The following is a 23,482-nucleotide window of genomic DNA, read 5'->3' as shown; positions in this document are numbered from 1 at the left end:
AAATACTATCCCTAATTTCTTTTGTAATGATGTGGAGATGCCAGTGATGGACTGGGGTTGACAATTGTAAACAATTTTACAACACCAAGTTATAGTCCAGCAATTTTATTTTAAATTCACAAGCTTTCGGAGGCTACCTCCTTCCTCAGCTGAGGAAGGAGGTAGCCTCCGAAAGCTTGTGAATTTAAAATAAAATTGCTGGACTATAACTTGGTGTTGTAAAATTGTTTATAATTTCTTTTGTAAGCCACGGTTGAGCCACCTTTCCTGTTTTATTTTTGCGCCAGACAGGGATGAATAATTGTTGTAGTTCCTGCACACGTTCTTTAAATATTAGCCATTGCCTATCCACCGTCATCCCTTTTAGTAAAGTTCCCCAATCTATCATAGCCAACTCGCACCTCATACTTTCGTTGTTTCCTTTATTTAGATTCAGGACCCTAGTTTCGGATTCAACTACTTCACTCTCCACCTTAATGAGGAATTCTATCATGTTATGGTCGCTCTTCCCAAAGGGACCCCGCACAACAAGATTGTTAATTAATCCTTTCTCATTGCACAATACCCAGTCTAGGATCGCCTGTTCTCTAGTTGGTTCCTCAACGTATTGGTCTAGAAAACCATCACGTACACACTCCAGGAATTCCTCCCCCACAGTATTATTGCTAATTTGGTTTGACCAATCTATATGTCGATTAAAGTCACCCATGATTATAGTTGTACCCTTCTTGCATGCGTCTCTAATTTCCTGTTTAATGCCCTCCCCTACATCTCCACTACTGTTTGGGGGCCTATAGACAACCCCCACCAACATTTTCTGCCCCTTGGTGTTTCTTAGCTCCACCCATACAGATTCCACATTGTGATTTTCCGAGCCAATATCCTTCCTCACTGTTGCATTGATTTCCTCCTTTACTAACAGCGCTACCCCACCTCCTTTCCCTTTTTGCCTGTCCTTCCTAAATATTGAATACCCCTGGATGTTCAGTTCCCATCCTTGGTCACCCTGCAGCCATGTCTCCATAATCGCAACTATATCATAACTGTTAATATCTATCTGCGCTGTTAATTCATCTAGCTTATTGCGAATGCTCCGTGCATTTAGACACAATGCCTTTAGACTTGTCTTTTTAAGATCGCTAGTCATCTTAGTTTTATTTTGCACTATGGCCTTATTTGTTTTTCGCCCTTGTTTTCTCTGCCTTCCACTATTGCTTCTTCCCTTTCTGTCTTTTGTTTCTATCCTTGTTTCCCCCTCCTCTGTCTCCCTGCTCAGGTTCCCATCCCCCTGCCATTCTCGTTTAAACCTTCCCCAACAGCACTAGCAAACACCCCCGCGAGGACATCGGTCCCGGTCCTGCTTGGGTGTAACCCGTCCCGCTTGTACAGGTCCCACCTTCCCCAGAACGGTCCCAATGTCCCAGGAATCTCAATCCCTCCCTCCTACACCATCCCTGCAGCCACGCATTCATCCTGTCTATTCTCCTGTTCCTATACTCACCAGCACGTGGCACTGGTAGTAATCCTGAGATCACTACCTTTGAGGTCCTGCTTTTTAATTTATCTCCTAACTCCTTAAATTCACCTTGCAGGACCTCATCCCTTTTTTTACCTATGTCATTGGTACCGATATGGACCACAACTACTGGCTGTTCACCCTCCCCCTCCAGAATGCCCTGCAGCCGCTCCGTGACATCCTTGACCCGAGCACCAGGGGGAGGCAACATACCATCCTGGAGTCACGTTTGCGGTCACAGAAACGCCTATCTGTTACCCTGACAATTGAATCCCCTATCACTATAGCCCTGCCACTCTTCCTCCTCCCCTCCTGTCAGGCTTCTTGCCGTGTTTCCCATATTACAGCAGTGACTACACTTCAAAAGTATTAATTGGCTGTAAAGCGCTTTGGGACGTCCTGAGGTTGTGAAAGGGGCTATATAAATGCAAGTTCTTTCTTTATTTCTGGGTACTGACTGCTATTGCTGTCTCTCATTAATGCATGATCTCTCTCAATCTCTTCTCGCTCTCTCTCTCATGAATGAGTGAGTGTCTGTTAAGTTTGCCCGTGGATTTCTCATTTGGATTTTTATTCCAATTTGTTTAGGAATTGATAGGAATCTGAAGCTCACCCAAACTGGGATACCCCTGGAGGACAGGGTGCCAGAGATGAGCCCCCACTGCCCAGCGGTAGATCACTGGGCTCAAGCAGTGTATGTTGCAAAGCCCCAGAAGTAATTCCAAGGAAATAAATAATGTTCCTCAGAATTGTATTCAGAGTTTAGGACCAGCAACAAATCTGAAAGTGGAATTAACTGAACCAATCAGCCTCCAACACCCGTTCAATGCCAAATGAAATCGACAGTTGAACAAGGTTTCATTCCAATTTCAGCCCAGCTACCTTCTCAACAAATGAAGCTGACATTAAAGTCTGGTGAACTGGCGCAGTTGGGAGCATGAGAATGTCTGGATATGTCACGAAAACCTGACCACACAAGGGAAGCAACCTCAACAGACAAGATAATGCAATCAGGCTCACTGAAACTTACCTCCAGTTTTGAAACATTTCCAGCCTCGAATCCACATATCTTTAGATGACCCTAAAGTAAAGTCTGCAAGTCTACCACAGATTATTGAGCAGCTTTGCATGTACGTTGTGACGTCGTCCATGGTACACGACCTTGCGAGTACATGCTCACATGGGAGCAATGGCCACTCAGACGAGTTCGCACTCTGAATCAAAATGAGACAATAATCTTAAATAGGGTCAGGGATAATCTTAAATAGGATCAGGGATGATCGTAAATAGGATCAGGGATGATCGTAAATAGGATCAGGGATAATCGTAAATAGGGTCAGGGATAATCTTAAATAGGGTCAGGGATAATCGTAAATAGGGTCAGGGACAATCTTAAATAGGATCAGGGATGATCGTAAATAGGATCAGGGATGATCGTAAATAGGATCAGGGATAATCGTAAATAGGGTCAGGGATAATCTTAAATAGGGTCAGGGATAATCGTAAATAGGGTCAGGGACAATCTTAAATAGGATCAAGGAGAATCGTAAATAGGGTCAAGGAGAATCGTAAATAGGGTCAGGGATAATCGTAAATAGGGTCAGGGATAATCGTAAATAGGGTCAGGGATAATCGTAAATAGGGTCAGGGATAATCGTAAATAGGATCAGGGATAATCGTAAATAGGATCAGGGATAATCGTAAATAGGGTCAGGGATAATCGTAAATAGGGTCAGGGAGAATCGTAAATAGGATCAGGGATAATCGTAAATAGGGTCAGGGATAATCGTAAATAGGGTCAGGGAGAATCGTAAATAGGGTCAGGGATAATCGTAAATAGGGTCAGGGATAATCGTAAATAGGGTCAGGGAGAATCGTAAATAGGATCAGGGATAATCGTAAATAGGGTCAGGGATAATCGTAAATAGGGTCAGGGAGAATCGTAAATAGGGTCAGGGATAATCGTAAATAGGGTCAGGGATAATCGTAAATAGGGTCAGGGATAATCGTAAATAGGGTCAGGGAGAATCGTAAATAGGGTCAGGGAGAATCGTAAATAGGGTCAGGGAACTCAAACCAACCTGTCAGGTAGAATACTGAGAGTAGATACAGAGGGGATATTGCAGCGGGCTGCAGAACTTGAAGGAACTGTGTCGTGGCATCAGCCCAGATCTCCCCATCACATCAGCCCAGATCTCCCCATCACATCAGCCCAGATCTCCCCATCACATCAGCCCAGATCTCCCCATCACATCAGCCCAGATCTCCCCATCACATCATCCCTAACAGACAACAGTTACAGGGCATGGGGCAGCTGAGGGTGTGGGTGGGTGGGTAGCAAAAGAATTATTTTTTCCATATACTGAAAACCATGTCTAAAAATGCTGAACATTGAACCTTGCTAATCTGGAAGCTGTGTACATATTAATATGAATCTGTATTTTTGCACAGGTTGGTACAGAGGGTATAGTCTTCGGAACAAATCGAAGAAGGTAGTGTGCCTTTTCTTTTTACCGCTGTTTCACTGTTACTGAAATACAGCATATAGTTAAAACTCCAAGTTATAACAACAGTCATGGACAAGACGAGGCCATTCAGCTCCTCACTCTGAGATCACAACTTTGCCATTACAGCATCCAATTGCATTTTGAATGTCCTGAAAGTTTTTGTGTCACTATTACATTGCCTGGCAGATTATTCAAAGCCTTTTGCATTCTGAATAAAGAAGTTATATCTTCCATCTGTTCTAGATGTAATTTAAAATCTCAGTAATTTAAAATGTATATCCTGCAGGGCTATGAGGAAAGGCCAGGAGAGTGGGACCAATTGGATAGCTCTTTCAAAGAGCTGGCATAGGCACGATGGGCTGAATGGCCTCCTTCTGTACTGTATCATTCTATGGTCCCACTTTCCCTCCTTATTTTGGGTTGACCGTATCTACACCGTGTAATATTTTGCGTCCTTCAGTGAGCTTCTCTCAAGACGGTAGAGCTTGTGATTATTTAGTCTCTCCTTGTAGCTCATCCTCTTCCAGAGAAGCTCACAGTGCAAATTGTTTTCATCGGAGAAAAGAAGGTTGAGAGGGAACAAGATCCAGAGCTTTAAAATGCTGAGAGGCAGAAATGATGTAAATGAGAGCAGATTGCTTTACACCAGCGCAGAAACTGGAGGACATGAGGATTCCTCCCCCCACCTGCCCAGGAGAGTATTAGGTATTTGTACTATACTCCATGCTAAAGCAGTTCATGCAGTGTTCATTAACACCTTTTTCAGAAAAAGAATTGTTTGAATGTCTGGTTAACAGGATTGAAAGGTCTCCCGGCAGCTCAGTGGGTAAACGAACCACCTGTCGTGGGACTGAGCCAGACAGCTCGGGAAGATCCCAAGTTTGGCCCTGGCCTGTGCTCGGTCAGAGCGAGGGAGCGAGGGAGGGTGGAGGGGGAGAAATCGGTGAGGATTCCCACTCACGATCACTGTCCAGTGACTCCTGCTGGAAAACGTCTGTGTGAGGTTACCGGGTGAAGGACGGGCAACAGGCTTGGCTTTGAGGTGACCCCCTTGGTCGAATAGTTTTCCGACACTCACTGCCTGATGGCACACATGACGATTAGCTACTTGAGTGAGGTCCTGCAAGGGTGGTGGTGGGGGGGGGGGTTGCAGCATCACTGCCGATGATCTGAATCAGTGCTTTCGAGACAGGAGAGGGAACAAAGGGAGGAGATACTGTGCTCTCTGTGGATTTGAAGTCAATTAAACTGCTTTATCCCCCCACCTCACAGGGTATATTTCCTGCGACGTACATTCATTTGAAAGAAGCAACAGTGGAAGGTGGAGGGTGAGTACAAGTGCCCTCTGGGGTTAGCGTATTGGAACAGAAACCCACCGAGAACACCACAATCTCCCTGTTCCTCCTGGTCCGAAAAAAAATACCATCGTTCAAATGTATATTGTCGCGGAGGGTGTTTGAAAGAAGCCAAGTGAGTGCATTGCTCAAAGGATGAAAGAGAACAGTTCTACGTTTAGCCACTTTCCCTCTTAACGTTAATTCAAGACACGATACTGTGGCTCCGATTTTTGCAGTTACAAATTAAGGTGAGGTGTAAAAAGGCGGCTGTGCACATCCGCGTGCTGACGGCCCCATCGACTCCCCCCGCTCTCGCACGCCCTCAGAATTCCAGGTGAGGCAGGACCCCACTTGCCCCACCCGACCAGCCGCCTCTGGGGAGGCAACAAAGATGGCCAGGCGGATTAGGAAGCCAGCCTCATTACTTATTACTTCTGCAGTGACACAGGAGGTTTGGGGGATGGTCAGGTGATCAGTGTTAACACTAAAACTTCAGTCAAGTGTGACGGCGGGTGTGGAAAATGTTCAGAATGTTTCCAGTTAAAACTACCCCACAAAGCAGTTCTAGATTATGGGGTAGATTGTGCGTTAGTGTAAATCGGGCGCTGGCGAGTCAGCAGATCATTTTACATCTCTCCCCATTTTTAATTCCGTTGACCTCGGGGGAAATAAACTTCGTCGGAGATGTCAAGCAGGCTGCCGACTCACTATCACCTGTTTTACACTATCGAGATCCACCCCGTGTCTTCCACACTTGGGTTGTGTCTGGAGAGACTTGTATAACACTAGTGAATTCATGGAGGTCACGGGTCATTGGTTGGTGGTACGAGCCTTGAAGTCACGACACAAGTGTTTTGAAGAGATTTAGTGCGACAGTAACATCGTCACCTGACGCGTTGCTTGCCTCCATGTCTGATGCCAATAGCCAGAAGTGTCCTAGATTATTACTTCAGTAAAATAAAATATAACCTTGTATTTGGCATACTATGACATTAGAATTTGGTCCAGAAATAAAGCAGTAGCTTCTGCTTGCTAAGAGAACAGGTTCATTGTTCCAACTTCCAAGTAACACCCTGCCCAGCTCAAATGGTCTCTTGCAAAACAAAGAGATGGGTAAATGGAAAGAGCGTCTATTGACACCACTTTGTCAGCCAATGAATTGGAGGCGGGGCGGGACTTACGGCAGGACTCGCAGCAAACGGTCCATTTTACAGCAAACAAAATCTATTTGCTCAGCAAACCGAGTCTGTTTAAACAGCGCACTACTGCAAACAGTCTGCAGAGTCTCTACAAACTACAGCAAACTGAGCTCATAACCGAAACTACAGCAATGTCTCCCGATCAAAGCAAGGTGATTTCTCCAGCAAAATGCAATGAGTGGAGGTTAGGAACATAGGAACATCGGAACAGGAGTAGGCCATTCAGCCCCTCGTGCCTGCTCCGCCATTTGATAAGATCATGGCTGATCTGTGATCTAACTCCATATACCTGCCTTTGGCCCATATCCCTTAATACCTTTGGTGCCAAAAAGCTATCTATCTCACATTTAAATTTAATAATTGAGCTAGTATCAATTGCCGTTTGCGGAAGAGAGTTCCAAACTTCTTCCACCCTTTGTGTGTAGAAATGTTTTCTAATCTCACTCCTGAAAGGTCTGGCTCTAATTTTTAGACTCTGCCCCCTACTCCTAGAATCCCCAACCAGCGGAAATAGTTTCTCTCTATCCACCCTATCTGTTCCCCTTAATATCTTATAAACTTCGATCAGATCACCCCTTAACCTTCGAATCTCTAGAGAATACTAGAGAGAAACTATTTCCGCTGGTTGGGGATTCTAGGAGTAGGAGGCACAGTCTAAAAATTAGAGCCAGACCTTTCAGGAGCAAGATTAGAAAACATTTCTACACACAAAGGGTGGTCGAAGTTTGGAACTCTCTTCCGCAAACGGCAATTGATACTAGCTCAATTGCTAAATTTAAATCTGAGATAGATAGCTTTTTGGCAACCAAAGGTATTAAGGGATATGGGCCAAAGGCAGGTATATGGAGTTAGATCACAGATCAGCCATGATCTTATCAAATGGTGGAGCAGGCACGAGGGGCTGAATGGCCTACTCCTGTTCCTATGTTCCTAAGTCCGGGTATCATTCTAGTAAACCTATGCTGCACTCCCTCCAAGGCCAATATGTCCTTCCGAAGGTGCGGTGCCCAGAACTGCTCACAGTACTCCAGGTGCGGTCTAACCAGGGTTTTGTATAGCTGCAGCATAACTTCTGCCCCCTTGTACTCCAGTCCTCCAGATATAAAGGCCAGCATTCCATTAGCCTTATTGATCATTTTCTGCACTTGTTCATGACACTTCAACGATCTATGTACCTGAACCCCTAAGTCCCTTTGGACATCCACTGTTTTTAACTTTTTACCATTTAGAAAGTACCCTGTTCTATCCTTTTTTGATCCAAAGTGGATGACCTCACATTTGTCTGCATTGAATTCCATCTGCCACAGTTTTGCCCATTCACCTAATCTATAGTTACATAATACAAATTACGTGCATAAAATCAATCCCAGTCACTTCCAGCAGTGCGGTCTCCAGGCGTGATTGACTGGGAATAGTGGTGTCACCATATGCAGCCGTATCTGGAGGCCAACTATTCCCTGCAGGCATTTACAAGCATCGATCCAATCCAGGGCATCAGGTGACTTCCAAGTCCCCTTCAGCAAAGGCCATTATCTCTCTCCCAATGTAGGATAATTGGCTTAAACTGACCAGGAACTCTGCTTATTTGCTGCAGGAGAGTCACGTGGTTTCTCTTGCTGTTACTGATGTTCTGTTCCCGTAACACAGAGATTGCTCAATGTTTGAAATAGCCGTTGGCTTGGGACCAGGTACACTCCCAAATGTGGGATTGAAGAAGCCTTCCGTTCTCCAGTATTAATAGCCACGCAAGCCTGGGGACCACAGCCCTGAGCTGTCTCCAGGAATTGGAAAAGGCCATTTCACTCAACAGGCACACACGGTTTTTTGGTTGACCTCAGTAACACCTTCTCACCAAATCCCTCTATCCTCTCTTTCTCCAAATTTCTGTGTTCACTGTTTTAAATACAGAGGAATGTTTCGAGTTGTCTCTTGAATCTGTTTCTCTTGTTTGTTTTGATGCCCTTCCCCAGTGATTTATTCCACGTGTCTGCTGCTGTTTGGGTGAAATAGTTCTGCCTAACTTCACAATTTATTCCGAATTTCCAAACCTCCTTGAACTCTTCATCAATGTGAAGAATTTTTATGAATCAGGTTTTTCAAACTGTTTCATAATTCTGAAATATTAAATTGGGTCACTTTTTTAATGAAAAAAAGCCCAACTTTCTGAACCTCTCCTTGTAATTTAGATTCCAGAGGCCAGTTATAACCTTGGTTGCCTTACACTATCCTCTCGAGGACAGTAACATCCTTCCTATGGTATATGACTAGTACTGTACAGAGACCCAAATGGGTTACACAGTAATGATATCAACTCCACAAATCCTGTATGATTGTTCCATTCAATCCTTGCTCTCAACTTTGAATTCCTTACTCTAATATTAAATATTTTGGATTCGGTTGCATTGAACTGTGTTTGCCGGCCACTGGCCCAGTTTCTTATTTTACATTTCTGTTTTACAGACAGGATGAGACTGTCATTCCCAGTGAAGTGCCACTGATCCAAGAACTCACCATGACCCTGAGAGAGTGGGCAATCATCTGGCATAAACTGTACCTGGTAAGGACTAAAGGTCACACCTTGGTTCAGCGAAGGGAGGCTCGTTTGGCGGGCAGGGGATGTCCAACCCGTTACAAGCTTCCGCCTCGACTTTCAAACTCTTCAAATCTTACCTCACTTGTGTGGGAAGGTTCACTGACTGCATTTTGTGCTTCAGTTCAACTCTCCCTTTCTGGCATCAGGATCTTGCCATGTCGGGAGTGGGGAAGATTCCACACCTCAAACATGTGTGCCTGCCCTGATGGGGCCTCCAATCTGTGCAATGGGCCACTGTCTATATTCTATTTTTGATAACGGTCTTTGTTGGAGCATGAACACTTCCAGGCCATGGACCCAGATGAAGTAGTGTGACCTTTTTGTGTATCTGTGAGGGCGATGCATTCTTTCCAAAGAAAGCTACTTACAGCATTTTTAATTCCAGGGTATGGATTGCATTGGCCAACGTAAGAAACTCAGCTCTTTGAAAATGTGGACAGCCCAGCAGTTAGTCCCAAATGACCTGATCTCATAATTGCAAGTTAAGGCACACTGGGCGAGGGGATAGTTTTTCAGGTCTTCAGAGGCTAAACACAGGCTGCAGCTTCTGGCTGTTCCGACAGGCGTAGTCACCTGACTTTTCCCGACATGTTGAAACAAGCCCAAAGCACTCAGGCATGTCGTTGCCTGGATTCTCAATACCTGACACCTCATAGGGGCACTCGAGCACTGGTTCTTTCTTTTAAATCACAAAATGTTTGGCAAGCCTTTTATTGTTGCTCTACCAAACATCTAACACAAAGACTTGAAACCATGTGTCAGGGAGATTCCAGGTTTCGTTCTTAGTCTTTGCTGAGTTAGGTCATCCCCATCGGGGAGGCAGTGAGAACCCTCGAACTGGCCTTAATGCCCCAGGTCTACAGAGGAGGAAAAAAATCAGCTGGGGTTTCTGGCCCTGCTGGGAGGAAAACCAGTGGACATCAGGTCAGGACACAGTCGAATATCTAAAACTGACCCATGAACAATGGCATCCTGGGAGTGGGTGACTGACATCCTCGGACAACGTCACACAAGCACAATGTAGGGCCTTCGGGAGAGGAGAGGGTGGAAACAAAAGGGAAGATCATAGCGTCCCATTTGCAGGTGACGGATTTTGGGGGCTGACACATATTTTTCACGTCAAGGCACCCCCAAGAGGGATAGGAAATCTGAGGCAGAGTGACGCCCAGACTCTACCCCTCTACCCCCAAAACCCTACACATCTCCCAATGAATGGCGAGAACCCACAAGCAAGTTATCCAGTCCGAGCCTGCTCTCTGGCCTCCATCAACATATTCCAATACTTGCTGAAGAACTGATTGGGACTTTACTGGGGAGTGACCGCTGGTTCTGTCCCCAAATACATGCAGTTAGCACCTGGAACAAAGCATTACGTTGAAAGACGAAGAACATGAGAACCTATGGGATGAGAAACAGTCATTCAGCCCATCAGGCTTACTCCTTCTACAAACCATGTGGATCCTACCCCATCACCGACTCTTTCTCACTCATTTCATTTCCTGAGGGAAAATTCGATACAAACGCTGCCTCATCCCTAAATGTAATCAATCAGAACTCTCGAACATTCCTCCATTCCCTCATCTCCCTTATTTAACCCAGACTTGCTCCCCTCGACAGACAACATTCCCCAGACCTAGCAGCACAGAAACTATTCTGTCCTGTGGAGTATTTGGTCATCTCAGTCAATCCCGACAATTACCAATCTCATTCCCAACCAGATATTTATCTAATTGGCCATTTGACCCATCTAGCTTGCTCCCATCATTTAGGTTTTTACTAAAGAATTAAATTTGGGGGCATACGGGATCCTTTCCTTTATTAGACGAGGCATAGAATATAAGAGCAGGACTGTATGTTAGAACTGTATAAAACACTAGTTAGGCCACAGCTTGAGTACTGTGTACAGTTCTGTTCACCACATTACAGGAAGGATGTGATTGCACTAGAGAGGGTGCAGAGGAGATTTACGAGGATGTTGCCAGGACTGGAGAATTTTAGCCATGAGGAAAGATTGGATAGGCTGGGGATGTTCTCTTTAGAACAGAGGAGGCTGAGGGGAGATTTAATTGAGGTGTATAAAATTATGAAGGGCCGAGATAGAGTGGATAGGAAGGACCTATTTCCCTTAGCAGAGAGGTCAATAACCAGGGGACGTAGATTTAAAGTAATTGGTAGAAGGATTAGAGGGGAGCTGAGGAAAAATGTTTCCACCCAGAGGGTGGTGGGGGTCTGGAACTCACTGCCTGAGAGGGTGGAAGAGGCAGAAACCCTCAACTCATTTAAAAAGTACCTGGATGTGTACTTGAAGTGCAGTAACCTGCAGGGCTACGGAGCAAGTGCTGGAAAGTGGGATTAGGCTGGGTGGCTCATTTTCGGCCGGCACGGACACGATGGGCCGAATGGCCTCCTTCTGTGCTGTAAATTTTCCATGATTTGCCACTTTTCCATCATTTCCTAACCAAGACGAACATCCCTGTACTCTCCACTGATTCAGAAATTAGTCCAGTTCTCTTCTGAATTCTTGAACTGAGCCAGTATTCACTGCAGTCCAACTATTTCCTTTAACTAAGCTTAGCCTATTGGTTCTTCAGCGTACAGCCATGTCCTCTGCTTTCCTAGTTTCCAACGGCAATACCCATCGTAGAAAATTTACGGCACAGAAGGAGGCCATTCGGCCCATTGTGTCTGCGCCGGCCTAATCCCACTTTCCAGCACTTGGTCCGTAGCCTTGTAGGTTACAGCACTTCAGATGCATATCCAGGTACTTTTTAAACATGATGAGGGTCTCTGCCTCTACCACCCTTTCAGGCAGTGAGTTCCAGACCCCCTCTGAGTGAAAAATTTTTTCCTCAGCTCCCCTCCAATCCTTCTACCAATCACTTTAAATCTATACCCCCTGGTTATTGACCTCTCTGCTAAGGGAAATAGGTCCTTCCTATCCACTCTATCAAGGCCATCCTACTGGATTTTTGAAAAGCTAGATTATTAAATTGGTATGGAGAGTGTAAGCCTGGTCCCTCACTCAGTGAAGATCTTCAAAACAAAAAGAAAACACGCCTTTGTTTCAAAAAAATATGAAGATCTGGTCGGAAAGTAAAGGGTGCACAGCCTCGTGCGCCTCGGATGATTCGGGTCGTGCAATGCTGCATCTTTCCAAATTTGTCGTTCTTGTCTCCCTCACAGAACAGCAACAAGGTCATGTTCCAGCACGTGCAGCAGATGACATACAATCTGATCGAGTGGCGCTCGCAGATCCTTTCGGGAACACTCCCAAAGGACGAGCTGATGGAACTGAAGAGAAAGGTCATTGCCAAAATCGACTATGGAAACAGGTGAGAACATTGATTCACCCAATAATGTGGAAACTGTCGCAATTGTACCGGATGATTCAGTGAAGGAAAGGACAGTAATATTTGGAAGTCAGTGACTGTACAACATTGAAAGGTTGTGTGTGTTCTATGCGATCGCTATGGGCTTTAACGCTCAGCTATGGAGGGACCAAAAAATCTATTGTCTTGACGAACATTGCATACAATTCAGTTGTTCATCTGCATTTTTTTTTTCTGTAAAGCCACAGTGTGGCTCCAAAATTACACACATCCACCCATCTCAAACAACAGAAAGCCGAGGCACCTCCACAGATCAGCCATTTCAACACCGTGGCTACAAAAGCAGGGCTGAAATTGCGCACTCTGCGATGGATGACTCATGTCCTGACCCTTCAAAGCCTCTCGACCATCTACAAGTCAGGTGCAGCTGCAACAACACTCAAGAAGCTCGACACCATCCATGACAGAGCAGTTTGCTGGTTCGGTGATCCGCCATCGCTGCAGAATGTACAATCTACAGGATACAGTGCAGCAACACATCAGAGTTACTCCCTCCCCTGCACCCGCTATCGCCGAGAAGGACAACAGCAGCAATGTCATGGGAACCTCCAAGTTCCCCTCCAAATCATACACCGTCCTGACGCGGACATACGTCACCGTTTCTTCATCATCGAGCCAATAACCTGGACCTCGCTACCTCACAACACTGTGGGAGCACCATCACCACACGGACTGCAGCAGTTCAAGGAGAAGGCCCACCACCACCATCTTCTCAAGGGGCAACGAGGGATGGGCAATAAATGCTCCCTCGTCAGTGTCGCCCATATCTTGAGAACTCATAAAAACAAAATGATCTGCAGCTCCTACGCGCCACAACAGACATGGGTTCCAAAGACAGCACAATATGGGTGGTAGCAGTGTTGTATACCTGAGGTGGTGCCTCACACCAACACAGAAACATGGTTGGAAGTGGCAAGCTGCACCCATCACCTGCCCGACAGAAAACCACCCCCTGGCATTCATACATTCGCTCTCCTTAGCCTTCTTTTCTCGTCTGCTCTTTTGCTTTTTCAACCTTTTCACAGCTCACCAGACTGTAGGATTTGCGGGTACTTTCTCTTGCGCTCTCTCTCTCATTCTCCAGGAAAAAAAACAAAGAAAGAAAGAACTTGCATTTATATAGCGCCTTTCACAACCTCAGCACGTCCCAAAGCGTTTTACAGCCAATGAGTTAACAGGACGCTGCTTGTGGGCGTGAAGCAGAAGGGTCGATGCGTAGAACTTCACACCCCCGACCCCCGACTCCCACCAGATGTGGGTCATGCAAAGAGTGACGAATGCCTGGGATTGACTTCCGGACAATGTAATGGAGGCAAAAAACCTTGGAGTCGTTTCAGAGATCGTTGAGTGGGGTGATGGATGAAGCTTTTATCTTTGTGTTTTATCTTGTTTGATCTGGGGGGCCTGGCTCTCTGCACTGTCTGATTTCAGATGAAACTTTCAGATATGTCCATCTTTCTTAAAAATAAGGGGACAAGTTCTTGACATTTCACATTAATCTTGAGGAGGGAAAATAAGAAGTTGCTTTGTCACTGCAGCTACAAGTCTCACAGGATTTTTACCAAAATGCTGAAATACTTACTCTGAATGAAAATTGAAAGTTTAACCTACTTTCAGAATCTGAGCCCCAACTCGTGCTGTGTGCCTGAGAATCTTTGTACTTCACTGTGATGATCAAAGACAAGAAACCCCAGAAGGTCGGAATTTCCCCTTGAGTGAGCCTCATCCATCACACAGGTGCTGTCAGGTTGCGTCTACTTTGACTTGAGGATACAAGGAAGGAGCAGAAAATAAATGTCGCTGGCGAATATAATAAACGTGTCACGCCATAAATAAGATCACTTTAAGTTCAGCACTTTGCTGGCCACAGTCTCCATGAGTAATTTGCTGCACCTGGCATTTCCCAGAGCTGCCGTTTTGGGAACACGTACCCAAACAGCGAAGCTATCGACGCTGAATTCGGTGCAGCATCACAATCGCCTGTGCGGTTTGTTAATTTTTAAAAAAAAACAAATCTACACCGTTCCTGAAAAATACTGAGTAACCATTCCAGCCTTCTGTGAATTAAAGAGCTTTCCTTAAGGAGAATTTATGGCACGTGACTCCTTTGAAAGGAGATCGGCACCATTTTAGAAGGGAAAGCAAACCCCAATTCCCTTTGTCATGGTACCATCCATCAGCAGATATGGTTGGGATTTTGTGGTCAGATTCTCCCCAGCTGTGATACCTTCGGCTGGGTTTCTCCAATTAGAAAAATCTTCTTGTCCTTCCTAAAATGTGTTCTGTTTCCTCTCAGAATTCTTGGCCTGGACTTGGTGGTACGAGATGAAAATGGCAACATCCTGGACCCTGACCTAACCAGCACCATCACCCTCTTCAAAGCTCATGAATCAGTTTCCCGAGGAATTGATGAAAGGATCCAGGAGGAGAAGGTAGATTCTTCAATTTCCTTCTCCCCGCAACGATATATATTCCCCACATTCTCACGACTTTTCATACAGCACAGGTGGCCATTCAGCCCGTCGTGCCTGTGCCAGATCTTTGTAAGAGCTATCCAATTAGTCCCACTCCTCTGCTCTTTCCCCGTAGCCCTGTAAATGTTTTCCCTTCAAGTATTTATCCAATTCCCTTTTGAAAGCCATGATTGAATCTGCTTCCACCGCCCTTTCAGGCAGCGCGTTCCAGATCATAACAACTCGCTGCGTAAAAAAATGTTTCCTCATGTCGCCCATCACCTTAAATCCGTGCCCTCTGGTTACCGACCTTTCTGCCACTGGAAAGTATCTCCTTATTTACTCTAACAAAACCGTTCATAAATTTAAACACCTCTATTAAATCTCCCCTTAACCTTCTCTGTTCTAAGGCGAACAATCCCAGCTTCTCCAGTCTCTCCACATAACTGAAGTCCCTCATCCCTGCTACCAGTCTAGTAAATCTCCTCTGCACCCTCTCCAAGGCCTTGACATCCTTCCTAAAGTGCGGTGCCCAGAATTGGACACAATACTCCAGCTGAGGCCTAACCGGTGTTTTATAAAGGTTTAGGATACCCTCCTTGCTTTTGTACTCTGCCTCTATTAATAGACGCACTACATCTACAGGACCAAACACATCACCGTCATGTCACTTCAGCACACCCTCGAGGCCAGAAGGGAACATTCAAAGGGGCCGTAACCCTCCAGTTTCTGTGTAGTCTCCATCCTTCTTTTCTGCTCAGTTCAATTTTATTCTTCCCCCACTTATGTAATGCCCAAAGAGGAGATTAGGATATACGGTCCTCGGCTGATGTTACCATTGTAATGTCAACACTTCAGCATCCTTTTCCTTCTCCCGCTTCTTCTAAATTCCTTTCTTGTTTAGTAATTAGGTTTAAGAGTGGCAATGTACAATCAGTGGAATTACTGACAGTTAATGAGCCCGACAGCATCAGGGAGCTGGATTAAAAAAGAAAGACTTGCATTTATATAGCACCTTCCACGACCTTGGGACATCCCAAAGCGCTTTACGGCCAATGAAGTGCTTTTGAAGTGTAGTCACTGTCGTAATGTAGGAAACGCGGCAGCCAATTTGCGCACAGCAAGATCCCACAAACAGCAATGTGATAATGACCAGATAATCTGTTCTAGTGATATTGGTTGAGGGATAAATATTGGTAAGGACACCAGGGAGAACTCCCTTGCTCTTCAAAATAGTGCCGTGGGATCTTTTACATCCATCTGAGAAGGTAGACGGGGACTCAATTTAATGTCTCATCCCAAAAGATGGCATCTCTGACAATGCAGCACTCCCTCAGTACTGCCCTGGAGTGTCAGCCTAGATTTTGTACTCCAATCCCTGGAGTGGGACTATGAACCCATCCCCTTCTGACTCAGAGGTGAGAGAGCTCCCCACTGAGCCACGGCTGACACCCAATAGCGATTAACATCAGTAGAGATACAGTAAATAACACATTGTGGTTACCAGGTTCATTTACTGGTGTTTGTGTGTCTCTCTCTCTCTTTCTCTCTCTTGTTCAGTCTAGGATTCACAATGTGGAGGTCAGACGACAGTCTATATTCAGCACTACACACACCTACAGTCTGTACGTGAACTTGAAGAATTTTGTCTGCAATATCGGCGAGGATGCTGAGTTGCTGATGTCTCTTTATGACCCAGTTCAGTCTGAGTTCATCAGGTACGTTCCTTTCCTGGAGGTGATGTGTGGTGACTACCTCTCCTCACTATTCAAGGTGACTATTCAGGAGGCCTCAGGAGCTCTACTCTGTCTTGCTTAAGCACAAGATAAAACCAACAAGTGATTTCCAGGTGGATTAGTTTGTGAGTGCATTCCTTAGAATCTAACAGCACAGAAGGAGGCCGTTCAGCCCATCGTGCCTGTGCCAGCTCTTTGAAAGAGCTATCCAATCGATCCCACTTCACCCCGATTTTTCCCAATAACCCTGTAAATTTTTTCCTTTTCAAGTATTTATCCAATTCCCTTTTGAAAGTTACTATTGAATCTGCTTCCAGCGCTCTTTCAGGCAGCGCATTCCAGATCATAAGAACTCACTGTATAAAAAGCACCTCCATTTAATCTCCCCTTAACCTTCGCTGCTCCAAGGAGAACAACCCTAGGCTTCTCTCGTCTATCCACATAGCTGAAGTCTCTCATCCTTGGTACCATTCTCCAAGGCCAGTAGGCTGGGACTGAACTGGAAAGACCAGGACGAACCCAGGCTATATCCCTGGTCTATGCTGAGTTGGCTTAATCTCAGCTGGGATGGCAATAATGCACAATTGGCCTCTTTGCTTATTATCCTGCTTCACACATCAAGACTGAGGGACTGAAGGCTGGCTGGTGGCTGTGGAACTGTACCCCAACAAGAGTCAGTGCCTCCAGGAGAAGAGGGGACTAAATTGGAAGGGTAAAAGAAGAACAGTTGAGAGATTCTGGATACTTATGTAGCTTTGTGTTACTCGCATGCTGCGACCCTGGAGTTCAGTTCGCAGCCACAGCAACACAGCCTCATGGCGGTGCAGTCACTGACGGTCCACAGGTCACCTTTACATACATCTGGCAACATCTGGCCTGAGGGTGCTTGACGGGCCAGTGTAGAGGAGCTTTACTCTTATGTTCCTAGCGCTGGGAGTGTGTGATGGTGACACTGGACGTCTGGGAAATGGAACACACTATTTCAGTGCTAACATCACCCACTTCAATGAATTACAGAGAATCTACAGCACAGAAACAGGCCATTCGGCCCAACAGGTCTGTGCTGGGGTTTAGACACAACATGAGCCTCCTCCCGCTCTAATTACCTCTTCCCACCCTGCCCCCCATTCCTCTATTTTCTTCTCCCTAACGTACGTATCAAGCCTCCCCTTAAATGTGTCAATGCAATCTGCTTCAGCCACTCCATCTATCAGGTCTCCTCTTGGTCCTCTCAATTGTGGTGACATCCCTTGTTTAATCTTTACTGCACTTTCTCTGATGCTTCAATATCCTTTTCGTAGTACGGAGACCAGAGCTGCACACGAGCATAAAAGTTCACTGTTACAAATATAGAAAACAAGACACCTTGGAGCCGGGCCACCAGGTGAAGGAATGCTGCGTCTGCAAAACTTGACAGGAGCTTTGTTTTACAGTGAAAACTATTTGGTTCGATGGAGCAGGACAGGAATGCCAAAGGAGATTGAGCGACTGTACAAGCTGGAAGCACTTTTCACAGTAAGTGCCTGGACCTTCAGGTCAAGGAACCTCGAAAGGGCTGCGATTATTGTCTTGAACTTGGACTTGGGCCGTTTGCAGCAGCTGGATTTCATGGTGTAGCCAACATTGACCCACTCCTGGAACAATTGTCTGCTTGCCAGGCGACTGACACTGTATCCACTGCAGAGCAGGTCCACAGCTCTGCCCTTTTTCAATTTCATTTAAAACTTATTTAATACAGAATGGGATTGGGTCGCATCATGGGTTCAACACTGGCTTTTCATCTTTGTGACTGAGATGCAAATCCAGCCCAGACTGATGGGATGAAAGAGTCCGCCGGCTTATAAAGGTCCTTTGCAAAATGAGTTTGGATAGAAATAGTTTCGTTCCAAATGTCCATGGATCCACAGGATTAAAACTGTCTCCAATTTGGCATTAATCAACAGTGTAGCTCAGAGAGGCCACAGAACAGCTAATGTGGGAGATGGTGCAGTTGGGAGCACTCCTCTGAGACTGGGGGACAAGGCACATGGTGGGACAGTATAGAGGAAACTTTACTCTGAATCTGACGGTGCTTTATTTGACCAGAGAGTGTTGAAGTCACAGTGGTTTTCAAAAGGCATTTGATAAGGTGCCACACAAAAGGCTGTTACACAAAATAAGGGCTCATAGGGTTGAGGGTAATATATTGGCATGGATAGGGGATTGGTTAATGGACAGAAAACAGAGAGTAGGGATAAACAGGTCATTCTCAGGTTGGCAGGCTGTAACTAGTGGGGTGCCGCAAGGATCAGTGCTTGGGCCTCAGCTATTTACAATCTATATTAATGACTTAGATGAAGGGACAGAGTGTAATGTATCCAAGTTTGCTGACAATACAAAGCTAGTTAGGAAAGTAAGCTGTGAGGAGGACACAAAGATTCTGCAAAGGGATACAGACAGGTTAAGTGAGTGGGCAAGAAGGTGGCAGATGGAGTATAATGTGGGGAAATGTGAGGTTATCCACTTTGGTAGGAAGAATAGAAAAACAGATTGTTTTTTAAATGATGAGAAACTATTAAATGTTGGTGTTCAGAGGGATTTGGGTGTCCTTGTACATGAAACACAGAAAGTTAGCATGCAGATACAGTAAACAATTAGGAAGGTAAATGGCATGTTGGCCTTTATTGCAAGGGGGTTGGAGTACAAGAGTAAGGAAGTCTTACCACAATTGTACAGACTTTTGTGAGACCACACCTGCGTACAGTTTTGGTCTCCTTATCTAAGGAAGGATATACTTGCCTTAGAGGCGGTGCAACGAAGGTTCACTAGATTGATTCCTGGGATGAGAGGGTTGTCCTATGAGGAGAGATTGAGTAGAATGGGCCTATACTCTCTGGAGTTTAGAAAATTGAGAGGTGATCTCATTGAAACGTATAAAATTCTTAGAGGGCTTGACAGGGTAGATGCGGAGAGGTTGTTTCCCCTGGCTGAAGAGTTTAGAACTAGGGGTCATGGTCTCAGGATAAGGGGTCGGCCATTTAGGACTGAGATGAGGAGGAATTTCTTCACTCAGAGGGTTATGAATCTTTGGAATTCTCTACCCCAGAGGGCTGTGGATGCTGAGTCTTTGAGTGCATTCAAGGCTGAGATCGATAGATTTTTGGACTCAAGGGGAATCACGGGATATGGGGATCGGGCGGGAAAGTGGAGTTGAGGTCAAAGATCAGCCATGATCTTATTGAATGGTGGAGCAGGCTCGAGGGGCCGTATGGCCTACTCCTGCTCCTATTTCTTATGTTATGGTGAGGGAGCCTTACTCTGCATCTAACCTGGGCTGGACCTGAGCTTGGACAGTTGGGGGCTGAGAAGACGCAGCCTTACTCTGCATCTGCGTTCGAGGTCAGTGCCGCGTTCGAGGTCAGTGCTGCGTTCGTTCGAGGTCAGTGCCGCGTGCGTTCGTTCGAGGTCAGTGCCGCGTTCGTTCGAGGTCAGTGCCGCGTTCGTTCGAGGTCAGTGCCGCGTTCGTTCGAGGTCAGTGCCGCGTGCGTTCGTTCGAGGTCAGTGCCGCGTTCGTTCGAGGTCAGTGCCGCGTTCGTTCGAGGTCAGTGCCGCGTTTGTGGTCAGTGCCGCGTTCGAGGTCAGTGCCGCGTTCGTTCGAGGTCAGTGCCGCGTTCGTTCGAGGTCAGTGCCGCGTTCGTTCGAGGTCAGTGCCGCGTTCGAGGTCAGTGCCGCGTTCGTTCGAGGTCAGTGCCGCGTTCGAGGTCAGTGCCGCGTTCGTTCGAGGTCAGTGCCGCGTTCGTTCGAGGTCAGTGCCGCGTTCGAGATCAGTGCCGCGTTCGAGGTCAGTGCTGCGTTCGTGGTCAGTGCCGCGTTTGTGGTCAGTGTCGCGTTCGAGGTCAGTGCCACGTTCGTTCGAGGTCAGTGCCGCGTTCGAGGTCAGTGCCGCGTTCGAGGTCAGTGCCGCGTTCGAGGTCAGTGCCGCGTTTGTGGTCAGTGCCGCGTTCGAGGTCAGTGTCGCGTTCGAGGTCAGTGCCGCGTTCGAGGTCAGTGCCGCGTTCGAGGTCAGTGCCGCGTGCGAGGTCAGTGCCGCGTTCGAGGTCAGTGCCGCGTGCGAGGTCAGTGCCGCGTTCGAGGTCAGTGCCGCGTGCGAGGTCAGTGCCGCGTTCGTTCGAGGTCAGTGCCGCGTTCGAGGTCAGTGCTGCGTTCGTTCGAGGTCAGTGCCGCGTTCGAGGTCAGTGCCGCGTTCGAGGTCAGTGCCGCGTTCGAGGTCAGTGCAGCGTTCGAGGTCAGTGCCGCGTGCGAGGTCAGTGCCGCGTTCGTTCGAGGTCAGTGCCGCGTTCGAGGTCAGTGCCGCGTTCGTTCGAGGTCAGTGCCGCGTTCGTTCGAGGTCAGTGCCGCGTTTGTGGTCAGTGCCGCGTTCGAGGTCAGTGCCGCGTTCGTTCGAGGTCAGTGCCGCGTTCGTTCGAGGTCAGTGCCGCGTTCGTTCGAGGTCAGTGCCGCGTTCGTTCGAGGTCAGTGCCGCGTTCGAGGTCAGTGCCGCGTTCGTTCGAGGTCAGTGCCGCGTTCGAGGTCAGTGCCGCGTTCGTTCGAGGTCAGTGCCGCGTTCGAGATCAGTGCCGCGTTCGAGGTCAGTGCTGCGTTCGTGGTCAGTGCCGCGTTTGTGGTCAGTGTCGCGTTCGAGGTCAGTGCCACGTTCGTTCGAGGTCAGTGCCGCATTCGAGGTCAGTGCCGCGTTCGAGGTCAGTGCCGCGTTCGAGGTCAGTGCCGCGTTCGAGGTCAGTGCCGCGTTTGTGGTCAGTGCCGCGTTCGAGGTCAGTGTCGCGTTCGAGGTCAGTGCCGCGTTCGAGGTCAGTGCCGCGTTCGAGGTCAGTGCCGCGTGCGAGGTCAGTGCCGCGTTCGAGGTCAGTGCCGCGTGCGAGGTCAGTGCCGCGTTCGAGGTCAGTGCCGCGTGCGAGGTCAGTGCCGCGTTCGTTCGAGGTCAGTGCCGCGTTCGAGGTCAGTGCTGCGTTCGTTCGAGGTCAGTGCCGCGTGCGTTCGTTCGAGGTCAGTGCCGCGTTCGTTCGAGGTCAGTGCCGCGTTCGTTCGAGGTCAGTGCCGCGTGCGTTCGTTCGAGGTCAGTGCCGCGTTCGTTCGAGGTCAGTGCCGCGTTCGTTCGAGGTCAGTGCCGCGTTTGTGGTCAGTGCCGCGTTCGAGGTCAGTGCCGCGTTCGTTCGAGGTCAGTGCCGCGTTCGTTCGAGGTCAGTGCCGCGTTCGAGGTCAGTGCCGCGTTCGTTCGAGGTCAGTGCCGCGTTCGAGGTCAGTGCCGCGTTCGTTCGAGGTCAGTGCCGCGTTCGAGGTCAGTGCCGCGTTCGTTCGAGGTCAGTGCCGCGTTCGAGGTCAGTGCCGCGTTCGTTCGAGGTCAGTGCCGCGTTCGAGATCAGTGCCGCGTTCGAGGTCAGTGTCGCGTTCGAGGTCAGTGCCGCGTTCGAGGTCAGTGCCGCGTGCGAGGTCAGTGCCGCGTTCGAGGTCAGTGCCGCGTGCGAGGTCAGTGCCGCGTGCGAGGTCAGTGCCGCGTTCGTTCGAGGTCAGTGTCGCGTTCGAGGTCAGTGTCGCGTTCGAGGTCAGTGCCGCGTTCGAGGTCAGTGCCGCGTTCGAGGTCAGTGCCGCGTTCGTTCGAGGTCAGTGTCGCGTTCGAGGTCAGTGCCGCGTTCGAGGTCAGTGCCGCGTTCGAGGTCAGTGCCGCGTTCGTTCGAGGTCAGTGCCGCGTTCGAGATCAGTGCTGACTACTTGTACCTGCAAGGATCCAGGTTGCCTCTGCCTTAAACCCTTTTCCCACTTGGGATCCTTGTACTCTGGTCTGGATTTGACGCTAGGATCTGAGGTCAGAGGGCAGTGTTCTAACAGCGCACTGTCCCACCCTCCAGTCTCTCATTCACTGTACGTGTGCGGAAGGAAAGTTCGAGTCGTCCAGGGTGCCATTTCCGTCCTGACTCTCTCTTCTTTTTTTCTAATAGGACCTCAGCAGCAGTGATCTGATCAGACTGAAAATCAGCCTCGTCTGTCAGATTGTTCGAGTTGGGCACATGGAGCTGAAAGAAGGGAAGAAACACACATGTGGCCTTCGCAGGCCCTTTGGTGTAGCAGGTAGGAAGTTCAGGTTTTGGTGTGCGGGCTGAGAGGCAATCAGTCACAGGTCAGATTATATTGACTAACAATAAGAGTGGAAAATAGGCGGGGTGGCAGTGTCCTGCAGCATGGGTCTGGTCCAGCCCAGAGGAGACCTGTTTCTCTCTATCTGTCTGTCTCCCTCTCTTTGTGACTCTCACTATCTCTCTCTCTCCACCATCACTTGATCTCGCTTTCTGTATCCGTTTCTTTCTCTGTTTCTCCCTCTCTCTCTTTCTCCCTCCGTCAATCTCTGACTCTTTCTCTCTCTCTTTCTTTATTTCCCCCTCTCTTTCTCGATCTGTCTCCCTCTGTTTCTCCTTCTCTCTTTCTCACGATCTCTTTCTCTGTTTCTCCTTCTCTCTTTCTCACGATCTCTTTCTCTGTTACTCTCCTTTCTCTCTGATCCTGTTCAAGGGTTGAACAATCTGCAGAAATTGAACTTGTAAAAATCTTGCAGTTTGGGAAATCGCCCAGTGGATCCCTGCTTTCAGTACAGTAATTATATCAAAATGGGCTTCTGAATGACTCAGTCCGGATGACTCAGTCGGTATATGTCCTGAATTGCCCGGACTCACACATGTCAAGAATGGCCACTCGGGTGAGGTACTGGAGGGAGGGCGGCTGGT

At 47.6% G+C, this 23,482-nt stretch overlaps 1 protein-coding gene across 2 annotated transcripts in view; it reads left to right on the top strand.

Moving 5' to 3' along the window:
• dock5 (dedicator of cytokinesis 5) overlaps positions 1-23,482 on the top strand; it is a 158,312-nt gene that overhangs the window by 61,312 nt on the left and 73,518 nt on the right. Inside the window, exons 3-10 of one of the 2 annotated variants that reach the window (XM_068001334.1) lie at positions 3,968-4,008; positions 5,296-5,351; positions 9,020-9,116; positions 12,336-12,484; positions 14,838-14,973; positions 16,555-16,712; positions 18,164-18,245; positions 22,703-22,832. In XM_068001334.1, the coding sequence (XP_067857435.1) occupies positions 3,968-4,008; positions 5,296-5,351; positions 9,020-9,116; positions 12,336-12,484; positions 14,838-14,973; positions 16,555-16,712; positions 18,164-18,245; positions 22,703-22,832 (849 nt within the window). Of the gene's footprint in view, positions 1-3,967; positions 4,009-5,295; positions 5,352-9,019; positions 9,117-12,335; positions 12,485-14,837; positions 14,974-16,554; positions 16,713-18,163; positions 18,246-22,702; positions 22,833-23,482 lie in introns of those variants that run through there. The other variant, XM_068001335.1, reaches the window with a different exon arrangement.

Source organism: Heptranchias perlo, chromosome 20 (genome assembly GCF_035084215.1).
Source record: "Heptranchias perlo isolate sHepPer1 chromosome 20, sHepPer1.hap1, whole genome shotgun sequence".
NCBI lineage: Eukaryota > Metazoa > Chordata > Chondrichthyes > Hexanchiformes > Hexanchidae > Heptranchias > Heptranchias perlo.
Note: the sequence above shows the minus strand (reverse complement) of the source record. Positions and strands in the feature narration are given on the sequence as shown.